A 15,406-nucleotide genomic window follows, 5' to 3' on the forward strand; every position below is an offset into this window, starting at 1 on the left:
TTAGAAGTAGTAAGGACTCCTCTGCGTTTCATGTCAAGGGAAGGATCCCTGAAATCAACCTCAAAGATCTCCAGAGTGGCATTTGTACTAAAAGAAGCATCCAGCTGCTGGGCAGATGTTCCTAGCAAAAGTACAAGAAGTGATACAGATGAGAGATCTTTCTATGGGCCCAAAATATAAGAACCATCCAGGGTGAATTGGTGTTGGGTCTGGTGGTATATGTACGTTATGGAACTGTTTGTGTAGAAGATACCAAGTTTGATCAGCTGCTACATGCTTACACTGTGCAGGGATTTGAAGGCATTTTTTGTTTGTTTGTTTGGGGGAAGGGGGCTGCCTCTTCCCCAAGCTATGCCTAATTAGATGGAGGGGCTGCACCCAGCTACAGAAGCCTAAAAAAGCCAATGGCCAGTGAGTAGCAGCTGATAGGACATTTTGAGGAGGAATTTGGCATGGTATTTTAGTGGGCATTTTCTTTTTTTCTGACAGTGCCTTCTCCTCGCCCTACCCAGGTTTTTTCTTAAAAATGCAAATGCAAAGTACAAAAGATGGAAAATGCAACATCCACAGAAACATTTTAAAATATGACAGGGAAAACGAGGATGACGAGACATGGAAACTGGATTGTATGCATCATCTATGGATGGGTTCCTAACATCAGCTACGTATCAGGCAATCCAGGAAGTTTTTGGAGAGTACTGCGGACAACTTCCTGCTGCAATTGCTGAAGCAGCCAACTAGGAACCTTGCTCTTCTTGACCTGATGCTAACAGGGAAGAATTGGTGGGGAATGTAGTAGTGGATGGCAACTTGGGCAGCAGTGACCAGGATCCTGAGGAAAGATAGGATGGAGAGCAGCGGAATCCTGGACTTCAGAAACCTGGCCTGGACTCACTCAGGGAACTCATGGGCAGGATCCCCTTGGGAAGCCAGTATGAGGGGAAAAGGAGTCCAGGAGAGTTGACTGTACTTCAAAGAAGCCTTACTGAGAGTGCAGGAACAAAACATCCCGATGTGCAGAAAGACTAGCAAGTATGGCAGAAGACCAGCTTGGCTTAGCAGGGAAGTCTTCAGTAAAATGAATCACAAAAAGGAAGCTTATAAGAAGTGGAAACTTGGACAAATAACTAGGGAAGAGTATGAGAGCATTCCTTAGGCATGCAGGGATGAAGTCAGGAAGGCCAAAGCGCAATTAGAGTTGCAGGCAGCAAGCAATATGAAGGGTAACAAGAAGGGTTTCTACAAGTATGTTGGTAGCAAGAGGAGGATCAGGGAAAGTGTGAGTCCCTTACTGCAACCTTGTGACAGAGTACGCAGAAAAGGCTGAAGTGCTCAATGCCTTTTTTGCCGCAGTCTTCACACACAAGACCAGCTCCCAGACTACTGCAGTGGGCAGCACAATTTGGGGAGGAGGTGAGCAGCCAACAGTGGTGAAAGAACAGGTTAGGCACTGTTTACAAAAAGCTTGACTTGTACGACTCCATGGGGCCAGATGCAATGCATCCGAGGGTGCTGAAGGAGTTGGCTGATGTGATTGCAGAGTCACTGGCCATCATCTTTGAAAACTCATGGCCATCAGGAGAGGTCCTGGATGACTGGAAAAGGGCAAATATAGTGCCCATATTTAAGAAAGGGAAGGAGGAGGATCCAGGGAACTACCGACTTGTCAGCCTCACCTCAGTCCCTGGAAAAATCATGGAGCAGATCCTCAAGGAATCCATTTCTAAGCACTTGGAGGATAAATAGGTGATTAGGAACAGTCAGTATGGATTCACCAGAGGCAAGTCATGCCTGAACAACCTGACTGCCTTCAATGACGAGGTGACTGGCTTTGTGGATGTGGGGAGATTGGTGGACGTGGTGTACCTTGACTTCAGAAAGGCTTCTGATACAGTCTCCCACAGCATTCTTGCAGACAAGCTAAGAAACTATGGGCTGGATGAATGGACTATAAGGTGGATAGAAAACTGGCTGGAGCATTGGGCTCAGAAAGTAGTAATCAACGGCTCGATGTCTAGTTGGCAGCCGGTATCAAATGGGAGTGCCCCAAGGGTCGGTCCTGGGGCCAGTTTTATTCAATGTCTTCATCAACAACCTAGAAGATGGCAGAGTGCACCCTCAGCAAGTCTGCAGATGACACTAAGCTGGGAGAAGTAGTAGACACACTGAAGGATAGGGCTAGGGTTTGGAGTAACTTAGACAAATTGAAGGATTGGGCCAAAAGAAATCTCATGAGGTTCAACAAGGGCAAGTGCAAAGTCCTGCACTTAAGATGGAACAATCCCATGCACCAGTATAGGCTGGGGGCTGATTAGCTGGATAGCAGCTCTGAAGAAAAGGACCTGGAGGTTACAGTGGACAATAAGATGAATATGAGCCAGCAGTGTGCCCTTGTTGCCAAGAAAGCTAATGGCATACTGGGCTGCATTGGTAGGTGTGTTGCTAGTAGGACAAGGGCAGTGATTATTCCCCTCTATTCAGCACTGGTGAGGCCACATCTGGAGTACTATGTTCAGTTTTGGGACCCCCACTACAGAAAGGGTATGGACAAATTGCCCTCCGCTGGACTCATTCCAACAAAAATGGTGAGGGGGCTGGGGCACATGACTTACGAGGAGAGGCTGAGGAAACTGAGCTTATTTAGTCTAGAGAAGAGGAGACTGAGATGGGACTTAATAGCAGTCTTTAACCACCTGAAGGGGGGTTAGAAAGAAGATGGAGCTGGACTGTTCTCAGTGGTGGCAGATGACAGAACAAGGAGCAATGGTCTCAAGTTGCAGCAAGGGAAGTTTAGGTTAGATATTAGGAAGAATTTTCTCACTAGGAGAGTAGTAAAACACTAGAACAGGTTACCCAGAGAGGTGGTAGACTCTCCATCCTTGAAGGTTTTTAAGACCTGGCTAGACAAAGCTTTGGCTGGGATGATCTAGTTGGGGATGGTCCTGTTTTGAGCAGGGGGGTGGACTAGATGACCTCCTGAGGTCCCTTCCAGTCCTAACTTCCTATGATTCTATGATATACAACGTGTACTGTTTGATGGTGTTCATGGAAGAGAAGATTGAAGGTTTGAAAATGCAGCCAAAAGACAATGATGGAATTCACACCGGATATTGAACATGTAATGGAAACAAGGAGAGGTGAGGCCATGCAAACAAATGAGTAGTCTGTGACACCCACTGGAAAAGATGAGCTAATCGCAGACCTTCAGGAAAGTAGGAGAATCCATGGAGTCAGAAGTACGAGAACAAGGCAAAGGAACTAACCAACTAGGAGAGAAATAGAATCAAAGAATTAATTTACCATGTAGATAAATGAAAAGAAAAAAAAGGCAAGATCTGACACTGGGATGGAAGAGAAGAGCCACTAATCCAAAAAAGAAGGGAAAAGTAAATGAAGTTAACAGGTATCCTTAGCTCAGGAAGACGAGAGGAAGGACCAAAGGAAAGCAAAAGACAAGATCTACAGACAGAATGAGCTGAAGGGAAAAGACATTTATGTAATTTGGGATTAATTTAAAAAAAAAAGACAGAACAGTTACAAAGGCTAACCCAGAAACCAGAAAGGTGCACTGTCTAGCAGAAACAAAGATTTGTCACAAAGACCCAAGGCTGAACAGGATTTTGATGGGAGTAGGCAAGAATCTATTAATTGTTCTTCATGTGGGAACGAATAGTATGACCATATGCTTATTAACAAGGATAAAAGACAATTATGCTAAGATGAAGATGTTTAAAAGATGTAGAAGCTCAGGTTATCCTCTATAGGATTCTTCTTGTCCTAGGAGAAGATGAGACAAGACAAGAAAAACTGAGGGACAGCTCAAGGACTGGTGCCATCCGAAAAGTTTTGGGACAGAACCTCTGGGAGATATTTACAGACATAAGACATTTCTCCACTTGGCCAAGGGAGGAAATACACTTGTGTTATTATCAAAGTTAGACTGACTCAGGAGAAAATATTGGGAGAAAACCATATAATCTCCCTACCATAAACAAACATCCAACAGAAAAGCATCAGGTAAATGAGGAGGTGGCAACATCACTGAGACTGGATGGTCAAACATATTCCGCCTGGAAACTTGGTAATGTTAGAAGGAAACAACTAAAATGTTTGCATACCAGTGCAAGGAGTCTGGGTAACAAAATGGAAGACTCAGAACTCCTTCAGTGGAACGTGAAACTGGACAAAATAGGAATACCAGAAGCACAGCGCAATAGCAGATATAATTGGAATACAGATACTGAAGGGTATAAACTCTTTAGGAAAGATTAAAATAAAATGTAAAGGCAGAGAAATAGCACTGTCAATTAATGAAGTGGTAAACTGGAAGGAAATACAAAGCAATAGCATAGATGAAACAGAATCTATTTGGGTTAAATACTCTAGGAAGGCATAACGCAAAGTGTAAAGGGATTGGTGTTGGGGATTTGTTACAGACTGCCAGGTTTAGACTCGAGAGACAGTAAGTTTTCAGGAGAAGGTAATAGTAGTGGAAAATGTGTAATTATGGGTGACTTCAATTTCCCTGATATAGATTGGATAACAAATGCTTTCAATAAAAGTAGGGAACAAACATTTTTCAAAGTCAACTGGTAGATTTATCAATTCTGTACCAATGAGACAACATTTAAATAACAAACCAAAACAAGGGAGATGTGAATACTTTTTATAAACTTGTCCATAGGGTGACTTTTAGGGAAGGAGAAGAGCTTTTCAGGTTAGAAAACAATACTAACATGTGATCAGATGACTGCAAACTGGTTATGAACTAATTTAGAAATCTTCTAATTTCCAATTTAACCATCAGAAAAGTGAAGTTTCAGAATGGTCCTTCAAAGAAGGTAGTCAGGGCAAAGTACCTAAGTTACTTTAAGACTGAACTCAATACATTTACAGAAGGGATAGTATGGCAGCAATAGGGAATTGCTGGTTCAACAATAAGCATGTACAATAAGTGGATTCATGTGTTTGTAATCCGTTTGTTGGGGTACAGAGGTAATGCTCAGTGTGGAAGGTGCCTGGCAATCCTCCAAAGTTTTTGCTGGTTGCCTGTAGGGATCAGGAAGGATGGCTTTCCCCCTTATGAATACTTTATTGGCTTCTGAGTTTTTCTGCCTTCATCTGAAGCATTGGCCATTGGCTGAAGATTTTAGTTAGGGCCTACGGGTGCTCCTGCTGGCAAACAGAAACCTCAGAGGATCCTAATGAAGAGGGTCTTGCTCTTCAGCTCAGGGTTAAAACAGCTGCCAAATTTGGGTTCAGGAAGGAATTTTTCCCTCAGGTCAGACTGATAAGGACTTGGGAGATTTTTGCCTTCCTCTATAGCATGAATCATGTCCTCTTCCTAATGTCCTCTGAGCACATACTAACCAATTACTTCCCTGTCACTGCAGTGCCAAGCATTTGCAGTATCCTTGTCTCTCCCGCTTTTACCTGTGCCATTTTGTAGGGTATTTTTGGTGTTTCTGCTTTAGTGCCTTGTAGTTATGGTGTTGAATGGATAATGTTTAAGAATCCTTGGACAAACTGTAGCTTACAAATGCAAGGGACAGGACTTAATGGCATAGGATATCCTTTCCAGTCTTAAAGTCCTAAGGCTTTTGCAGTGCTTGCACCATTTTTCCATAAAACCTGCTGGAAATCTGAATGCATATTACATGCAAGGAAATATGGTAACAGCAGTTTCTGTCGCTTAAGCTTTGTCCAAGTGAAAGCAAAAGTAAAGCCTGAACACAATCAACAGGGAGCAGGGTTGCCAGCTGTCCATAAATTTAAAGACAATCAGTAAAAATTCAGGTAAAAAATGTTGGTCCCTGAAGTCCATAAAAAATTGAGCCATCGCTAAAAAACTAATTAGAGCTGACTGAAGATCTCTGGTTGGAAAGAAGCTGGGTTCACTGTTGATGGACAAAAAGAACATGGTAAGCCTTTTCTCAGGGCTTTGTAGATACTCCCCCTGCTCCAGCTATGTGCTGCTGAGTCTCATTGGCTGCCTAGAATACTGCTGGGTCACAGAAAAGTTTATTTAGGGCTCTGTGCCAGGATTGGGGGAGCAGGACCATCAGGGTAAAGCTGCTGGGGTGGCGGGGGGGTTATGGTGCAGGGTAAGGAAAACCTGGGGAAGGGGCACAGAGGGACACAGCATCGTGTAAAACCACTGCTGCAGTCAAACCAGGTTGCCAACCTGAGAAAAAAAATACTGCAACTTTTTTACTTTTTTTATTCTGGTTGGTGTTAAACCCCTACATCTGAACCCAGTCCTTCCAACTGGGGCATGGCAACATGGCAGAGCCTCACAGAAGAGTTACATTTACATTATGTAAAATATATATCAGTAAAATTGTGTCAGTGACAAAGTCTGGTTATCAGTAAAAAAAAATTCAGATTGCCAGTAAAAACATGTTCTTCCCTGACAAGAAGCAGAACGTGAGCAGCTCGGCTCTCTGACAACTGCTACTCAGTTGCTTACTATAAGGAAAGATCTCTTCTTCATTCTGCCTTTCAAAAGCATGCATCTTACTCTGGGGCATGGTGCATCTGAGAAAATATGATAAATTTCTTTTCCATTTGAACATACAGAAATCCCTATTGTTCCTTTCAGAAATAATTCCAGCTTCTCCCATTACGGCCCTATCTACATTAATGATACAACCATATCAGGGAACTCGTTCCAATATGTGCTGCAGCTTTGGTCAGGCCTCCTAGAGTAGGGGTGGGCAATTATTTCTGTTGGAGAGCCACTTAATGAGTTTTGGTGAGCTGGTGAGGGCTACACACAAAAAATTATAGATAAGACAAAAATCATATGCACAAAATAAAACATCTACAATACACTTTTAATTTTATTTCAAAAAGAAGTTTTGTCCTGATTTATGTTTTTTTGAGTAGTGTATATAGTGCAATTGCATAGTAGCTCAAAATACAGTCTCTTTCCCAGGGGAATCAAAACCAGCCAGCAGGATATTTGGCTAAGGTTGGACACCCCTACCCCCAGGAGAGCCCTGCCAATGCCCAGCCACCCCCAAATCACAAGGGAGCTCCTGCTTCAGCCTGCATCCTGACGTATCTCAAGAGCCACCTGCACTTCAAACCCACCTGCCCAAGCTCCCTGCCAGAGCCATGCAGGCTGCACCCACCTGCAGCCTGGGTGTCCTCCTTCCCCCAGGAGGAGCCCCAGCCCAATGGTGTTGGGGGCAGCCTCGCCTGGGCAGACAGGACAGGAGTCACACTGGCTGCAGCCAGGTAGCAGGTGACTGGGTCGGCTTACAGCACTACGTGAGGCAAGGTGGGAGGTAGCGCTAGGGCTTCACCTGCCAGGATGCACCAGGGAAGCTCTGCCACCCCCAAGCTCAGGTGCGGAGCACTTGCCTCCTAGTTCTAACCCTGGGGTAGCTCCTGCCAGCTCTGACCTGCAGACAGGTAGGGTGCCATTGCCACAAGTGGAAGTGCTGGGGTCCGAGCATGCCTTCCCCAGGGCCTGCCACACAGAGCCAGGCAGGCAGGGCTGCTTCTGCCCAGTGTCCCCTACAGTGCCAGCAGCAGCTGGAGCCACTGCCCATGCCACCTGCCCGTGGACTAGATAGTACCAATTGGTGGGCTGAATATGGTCATATTTTGCCCACCCCTATCCTAGAGCTATTCTATAGCTGATAGTCCTAATAGCAGCTTCTGAAACACTAATGATCCAAGAAGAGTGAGTTGTTCACATGGTGGCAGCTCAGTCATCAGAAGATAGGGCTGGAAGAGACCTTAAGAGGCCATCTAGTTCAACCCTCTGCTCAGAGCAAGATCATCCCTTTCTAAACCACCCCAACCATGCGTTTGTCTAACCTACATTTAAATAGTTCCAGTGATGGAGATTCCATAGTCTTCCTAGATAATCTGCCCAAGTGATTAATTACAGATATAGGTAGAAAGCTCTTTCAAATATCTAACCCAAATTTCCCTTGCTGTAATTTAAACTCATTACCAGTCCCTGTGGGCATGGAGAACAACCAACTGCTGTCCTCTTTGCAACAACCCTTTTGTGCTTGAAGGTAATTATCGAATACTCCCTTCAATCATCTCTTTTCTGAACTAAATAAATCCTAATTTTTCTTCCTTGTTATGAACTGCTAAATTACAATAGGGTTACCATATTTCCAGTTCTAAGGAAGAGGACACCTGTCACGAGTGTGCAGGGGGACAAGGGGAGGGGGGCAGGGAAGGTTATATGATTGTGAGGGGCAGTGATAGGATGGTGCCCTGGCCCTGCCCACTCAATTACCTTCACACCCAAGCCACAGATCCCCAGCCCTGCTGCAGCCCCTCACTCCTGCCCCGGGGACCCCTAGCCCTGCCAGTGCCCCTCACTCCCAATCCATAGTACCCTGCCTCCCTGGGTCATGCTGGTGCCCCTTACTCACAACCTGCACCCTACCCCATCCCTGCTGGTGCCCCTCACTCCTGCCCTGCACTCTGGACCCACAGTCCCCAGCCCCTCACTTCCAAGCCACAACACCCTGCTCCCTCCATCTCTGGACTGCCCCACCCCTGCAACCTTTTTCACACAGTGGGCTGCTGCATACAATCCAGCCCCCTCCACAAGTTGCAGTCCCACACCCCATGTTGACCAGATGCTGCTGCAAGCGGAATAGATAGAAAAAGGCAGGTGGCTAGGATCGTGGGAGTGCCTTCTATGTTGAGGCAGAGAAACTACATTGAACTTGGTAGGTGCTAGGACCCTGGGGACATCTCCTCTGCCCCAGGGTGGCCAGGCATTTTTGGGGGGCAACCCAGGTGCCTGGGCAGCTTCTCCCAGCGCCAGAAGTTACCTGCTCCCCTTGCACAGCTGAGCTGAGCAAAATCCCAGACATTTGATTAGATTTAAAAAACCCACCCAGAAGGAAATAAAAAGGATCAAAAAAGAGGACATGACCCGGAAAACCTCCATGTACGCTAACCCTACAATAAATTATACTAAAAACATGATTAATATTTACTAATGTGATTTTCCCATACAAGCAAATGACAGTTGCCACAGGAATGATATTCCACTGTGAATGAGGGGACGTGCTCCAGAGACACTTTGTCTACTAAGAAGTAATCGAAGTTATGAAAATTAGGCAGTTCCTAGAGAGGACTGAAACCAGGATCCTTGCTCTGATTAATAATTTGGCCTTGCTATAAGAATATAACTAAGGACTAGTTCATAACCCAAACCGGAACCAAGTTTATAATGAAGTGATAACTGAACTTTAGTCACTTTCCTTGACATGGTCAGTAGGCCTGTGTGAAGCAGCAAGTAATCACTTTGAATTCAGATTCAGCTGATTTGGAGGGACAGTGATTCAATTCAATGATTAGAATCAACTGCCTCTCGAACATCAGGTATGTGGAGTTCCACCGAGTCTCCACATCCTGCATGATTTTGTGCTGCAGGATGCTCAGCTCTGTCTGTTTGCCCTACAGCATCTTGCCCCCCTTGACGCTCCAGTGGAAGTAGCTTGCCACCTTCCTGCATTTCAAAATGAGCTGGCTGGTAGTGACAGAGCTGTCACCGGGAGCCCTGTTGACCTCCAAGGCGTCTCTGACTACGAGGTGGAACTTGTGTGCCACACAGTAGATGCCAATGAAGTTGGCATCACGCACTGCCTTGACCATACTGGCCTGTTGTCGGTGACCATGAACCCATGGGTGAGCTCACCCTGCCCAACAAGCCACCATGCAGTTCATGGCCACCATGATCTCCCTTGCCATGTGGGACTCATCCATCACCTCCACTTGAAGGACAGCCCACCGACACCTTCACTGATCGCACCAGTGCCCTTTGAGGGAGACATAAGCATGATTTCCCCCCCAGCTACTCCAGATGTCCGAGCTAAAGTGCAAGGCTATCCAAGGACCTGCCTTGCACAGCCTCTCCCTCAAGTACTCCCTGCATGCCTCACACAGGGAGGGCATCACTGTCCTGCTAAATGGTGGTGCATGCGGGCACTTGCTACGATGGGGTCATGAGCACCGTGAGCCGCCTGAACCCTGGGCACTCAAAGGAGAAGGGCTGGCCATCCAGAGCAAGCATCTCCCCAATGCTCTGGGTGACCTAGCTCACCTTCGGAACATGCCCCCATCTCCACCTTTCCCACACTGGCCCAGGGTGGCCTGCCTCTGCTTCTTGGGGACACGGGCTTTGGAAAGGAGGATTTATTTTTGAGCACGCTCCCACTAGTGCCAGGCTGAAGAGGAACAAGGGCAAGGGGGTGCTACCTCCTGAGATGCAGCAACACTGCCATGGTGGCAAAGTGTTTCATCTCCTTGCCTTGGCTGATCTGCCTTCAGCAGTGCTGGTAGGTAGCATACCTGGGATCATCTGTCACCTCAGAATGATCCCACACTATACTACCCACCCACTTCTGGGTTGCAGGTGGGGATCCTGCCTTATACCCTCCTCACCAGGCAGAGGCACAACAACAGGAAGAACTGATCCACCTGCCCCCACAACTTCCTCCACAGTGCCCTTCAGAGACCTACCTGTAGGGTAACTTTGAGGAGGGTGGAGCACAAACTCAGATTCCCCCTCCTTCCCCAGAATTTTCTTCGCTATGGCCCTCAACTCCTCTGCTTCCAGATCCAGCTCCTCCTCTGGCACTGGAAGGCTCATGCTGGGTGGAGAATGTCATGCTGCTGCTGGTTAGTGGCATTAGTGTTGGTGCATGTGCAGGCACTGCTATCACCTCCTTGCTCCCACTAGCAGCAGAAGACTCATTGGTGCCAGGAAAGAGGGTGTGTCTATGTTTGGGGCAGGTGGATCTTGCAGTTCTCACTCTGCCCCCTCTCCCTCCCCTGCCAGATGACTGAGCACCTGCCTTTCCAGCATGCTTTATAATGTTTGGTGTGCTACAAAGTGTGTGTGTGTGTGTGTGTGTGTGTGTGTGCGCGCACGCGCGTGTGAGATTTCTTTTTGTGAGGAGAAAGAATCAAGACAGACTAACAAGAACAAATAAGAGGATTTTTGGGGAAGAATAAGTTGAAAGGAATGGATAGGGATAACAATAGGGATTGTAGGCAAGGGTGAGTAGGAAAGGATTGGATACAATTTACAAGAAGAGAGACTAGCTAGCAAGCCAGAGCCTTTCAGACGCTGCTGCTCCAAGAGAGAGACAGCTCACAAAAGGCACGGATCACTTCAGACACAGCTTTATGCGTTGTTTCTACGTCGCTCCCCCAGAGCACTGTGATTGGAAGGGAACTCAGAGAAAGATCAGAGTCACTAGCCAATTACAGATATCAATATCAAAGCAGTCTTTCCCCTCTCTCAGCCTCTTCTATATATCAACGATCACCCCAATCCCCTCCCTCTTCTCAGTTTCTGTTTGCTGCATGCCTTCCGAATTTCCGAATCAATTCAAAGGCTTCTGATTCAATCCAGACCTTTTCATGAGTCTCCCAATTCAATTCAGATTCTGAGATTAGGCCCAAATCAGGCCAAATCTCCTCCGAATCAAATCAGCTACCAAGCTTTGCACAGCCCTAACAGTCAGATCTACAGCCCAGAGAGGGACTGACAGGCAGCACTGAAAACAGTATGAAGTAAAACAGGAATGCAATCCAATCCTAGACAGGAATCACAGCTGGCTTGTTCGCTTGCAGGGCAGAGATACCAGATCATTAGCTTTCCATTTACAAACTAAAGTAATGCTGTCTCAAGGCGCTTGTAAATTCTGCAATATCATACAGTTTGGAGATGTTGCTGAGCAGACAAACTTATATCCGGGGCCTGAACAATGTTGCAAAATCTAATAAAAATTTGGAAATATACAGCTGGGAATTTCAGCAAGAAAATGTTGCTATTTAACATTTACCCTGACTAGCTGTCAACCTAGAAGTGGCAAAATAAAATAAATGTAACCCTATTGGTTCTTTAGCCATTCTAATGTCTAATCTGAGTGAAGCAAAAGAACAGGAAAAGAATCAGACTACTGATTTTACAAGATGGTGACAGATTCAATAACATGAGGTGAATGTTGCCAGGTAAAGAGCAGATTCTTTTAAAAACATATGGCCCTGATGATTTAAAAAGTGATGAGTGTTGAAATTTGAACACATGAATGGAGCTTGATTATATGTTTAATCTGAAAGTGCTGTAAATTCATGCTCTGAAAACCAATCTCTTTCAAAATACCAAGATGGATACCCAAAAAACCACTAAGACTGTTTCAACAGTGAGGCTGTAATTTTTATCTTGCCAGTGACTGACTTCTTTTCTGAGGTGATTAAAGTGGTCTTGGGGAAAGATCAGATGTCTGTTCCTGGGCAGCTCATGGCCAAATAAAACCTGCGTGGCTCAAGCCTTTACTCTCAAGTCCTGAGCTTATGGGGAACCATACCTGTTGCCAGATAGATGGGATGGTTGCTTGCTGGACTCCACACTTGAACAGCTGTTCGCTCAATTTCCTTTAGCTTCATTTTCTGGATTCTAGAAGAGATTTACACAGGGATTAGGGCAGCCAAAGTCTGCGTGAAAATTCCCCACCCCAGCTACAATTATTTTGGTATTTTACTCTCCCCTTGAGAAAAGTTATTCACTAGTCCATTGCCAGTGAACTGGTGAGTAAGCAAATTTTTTAGAGCTGATCAGGATACCTGGGAACTCATTAAAAAACCTAGCTCAACTCCAGGTTCTGGCATGTGGTTCTACTATACAATTAAAGCTTTCCCTATACCCTCATTTTGGAAGACTTTCAGTTACTATGCAAATGAAAGGAAGGACATACTCAAGTCTTCAGAGTCGAGGTTTGGTTTCATTTAGCTGCATAAGCTTTGTCAAGTTAATCTAGTAACAGTGCTGAAACTGCACTGTCTGAATGGACAGATGCCAGTCTGGAAACAGAGAATGGGAGCAGGAAGAAAGAGTCAGGGCAGGGTAAATTCCAAGCTGAAGAAAGAGATAACAACAAATAATCAAGGTGAATTAAAGGTCCCTAAAAGAAAATTTATTAGGAACTGAAGCAGAATTCCCAAGCAGAAAACATGGTCTAATGGCTGGAAATTAGAAAACGCTGAGTTTCAGACTCAGCGTTGCCAGCAACTCTCTCTGTGACTGGAGGCAATTCACTTAGAATTTTAATATATGAGTTTTCCCTATTTGTAACACAAATGATGCTTCTATGTTTTGTGGGACACGGGGCTATTTGTTAGACATTATAAAGTGCTAAGTAGAAACCAAATGTTATCAGTTGTGGGCAATCAGAAGACAATAACAGAGAGTAAATATATCAACACACTTAGATTGGAGGCTTATGGGGCAAGGAAACACAATACCTAGCACCATAGGATCCTTAGCCATGACTGGTGTTTCTGGATGCCACAATAATAATAATAATCCAAATTGGTCTGTAGTCCACACACCAGTGGGGACATAGAAATGACTGATCTGTAGCCTGTAGCACCTGACCTGTTTCTATAAATTTTATCTTCCCTAGCTAGATACAATTGCCAACAATTATGCTAACTGACAAGACACTGAATAAAATGGACTAGGTAAGGGAGACCAGGGCAAAGTACTCAGCTGCAGGGCAGCTGTGACTGAACACTTAATTCCCCTTGGTGAATGATGCCATTTGCTCTGGTTCCTATAAAATGCTAGTTCACATTCAGCACAACGTGGGCTACTGCAACAGTTGGCAACTCTCTTCAAACACAAGAACATTTTATAGTGTCGACCAGTGGGGGACAACCTTTTTGGCAGGTGTCACAAATTAGCCCTGCATCCTCCCCAAGTGCAACTCTGATCCTGTTCCCCTGCTCAATCTACTGCTATTTCTGCACTCAGCCCTGTGCTCCCTGCCTAAACTGCTGCTCTGCATTCTGCTTCATTCCCACTTTGCTGCTTTGCTTTTTACCCTACCTGCTACTGTGTTGCTTGTTCCCTTCCTGATCTGCTGCACGCCATACCCAGAAGCTCTGCCACATGTGGCACCCATATACAGCTTGGTCACCCCGGCACAGACCAAGCCTAGCAACCGTCTGTGCCTGACAACATGGGATTAGCCAGATTAGATTCATTCAGAATGTTTATTCCTGGCAGAGTTCACTAACAGGGATTGCTTCCCTGATTTCAGTGACCCAGCCTCCCTGCCCATCAAACTGCATTAAATATGTAACTGTCTGCATCTTAGTTTGGCTTATGTGAAACCAAAGATACTGCTTATCTAAAGCCTGTGCAAAAGGAGGGTCTGACATGCATTTCTGCTGGTATTGAAGTCACTGACCAATCAGTCTACACCCTTCTGGTGCCTCTCCCACACCATAGATCAGAAGATAAAGGCATCTCTTCCCGTATCATTTAACTATAGGGCAGGCTGCTTCATCAGACTTTCTTTAATGCTGTTAGCTTAATCTGCTGTGGAATCCATTGAAGCTCGTTACCTGCTACCATTCTCATGCTAAGCTCACCCCAGTTTACCAGAGGCCATGGGATATTTCATCAGTTTGTACAGAATAAAGTGTGACCAGTTTCCACTGCACCCTAATCATCTGATGTAGGGCTAGTCTCCCCCCCAGCACCATCATGCAAAGTGGTAAATAGAAGATGGGAGACTTCTACGTTTGTTCTTAAATGCTTGCTCTACCCCCTGCCCTTGTGGCTCTATCAGATTTTCGTGGCCAAAGGGTTCCAGACTGTGTGCTCTCATTCCAATTTCTGGCGTGAGAAAAGTAGAAAAGTCGGTCATCAGAAGGAATCCTCGTTTTCTGTGATAAAAAAAAAAAATCCCCAATTTCCAGTTTAAAAAAAGTAACCTCAAATCCACATTTTTCCATGATTAAAATGAAACACCATGGAAAACCAGGACCTCTGGTCATCAGCTCCCCACACTTCTACTGGGGTTAGTAGTATCAGTTTCCCTGCTTCCAACACATGAGGAAGAAAAAACAGCAGGGCAGCAAAAGGCTACAGCAGGAGGCAAGAAAAGTTGCCCAATAGAGGTGCACCAATACATAGGTCTGATAATGGATCGCCACCGATATAAAGAAAATTGACGGTATCAGAAATCGGCTTTTTTTTGCCTGATGTGGCCAATAATTTGGCCAATAAATGCCCCATGCATGCGTGCAGCTGCAGCACAGCACATAGGCAGCAAGAAGCACAGCTCAGAGAGCTGCGTCCAGCTGGTAAGTCTGGTGTAGTGGAAGGAGAAGGGGTGAGGGGGGCAGATCGAGGCCCCTATGGGGCGGAAGGGAGGGAATGTGGCTGGGGCAGGCACTGCCCAGCCAGGACAGGGCACAGGACAGAGCCACAGCTTGTCCGGGGGTTGCAGGGAAGGGGGGGCTCCCACTGCTGTGCACACCCCAGGAGGGCATGTGTCCCCAGGATCTGCGTGGGGTGGGGTAGGCTGCTGCTGTGGGCTTGGCAGGCAGTGGTGCTGGG

The 15,406-nt window shown here is 45.8% G+C and overlaps 1 protein-coding gene across 1 annotated transcript in view; it reads right to left on the reverse strand.

The window, feature by feature from the left end:
• Positions 1-15,406, reverse strand: part of SEC31B (SEC31 homolog B, COPII coat complex component) — a 64,573-nt gene that overhangs the window by 46,567 nt on the left and 2,600 nt on the right. The window contains exons 2-3 of the mRNA XM_025209231.1: positions 12,366-12,454; positions 1-121 (exon numbers count right to left, since the gene is read on the reverse strand). The exon at positions 1-121 is cut by the window's left edge and continues 1 nt beyond it. Coding sequence (XP_025065016.1) covers positions 1-121; positions 12,366-12,444 — 200 coding nt within the window. The 5' untranslated portion in view covers positions 12,445-12,454. The remainder of the gene's footprint in view (positions 122-12,365; positions 12,455-15,406) is intronic.

Source organism: Alligator sinensis, unplaced genomic scaffold (assembly GCF_000455745.1).
Source record: "Alligator sinensis unplaced genomic scaffold, ASM45574v1 scaffold264_1, whole genome shotgun sequence".
NCBI lineage: Eukaryota > Metazoa > Chordata > Crocodylia > Alligatoridae > Alligator > Alligator sinensis.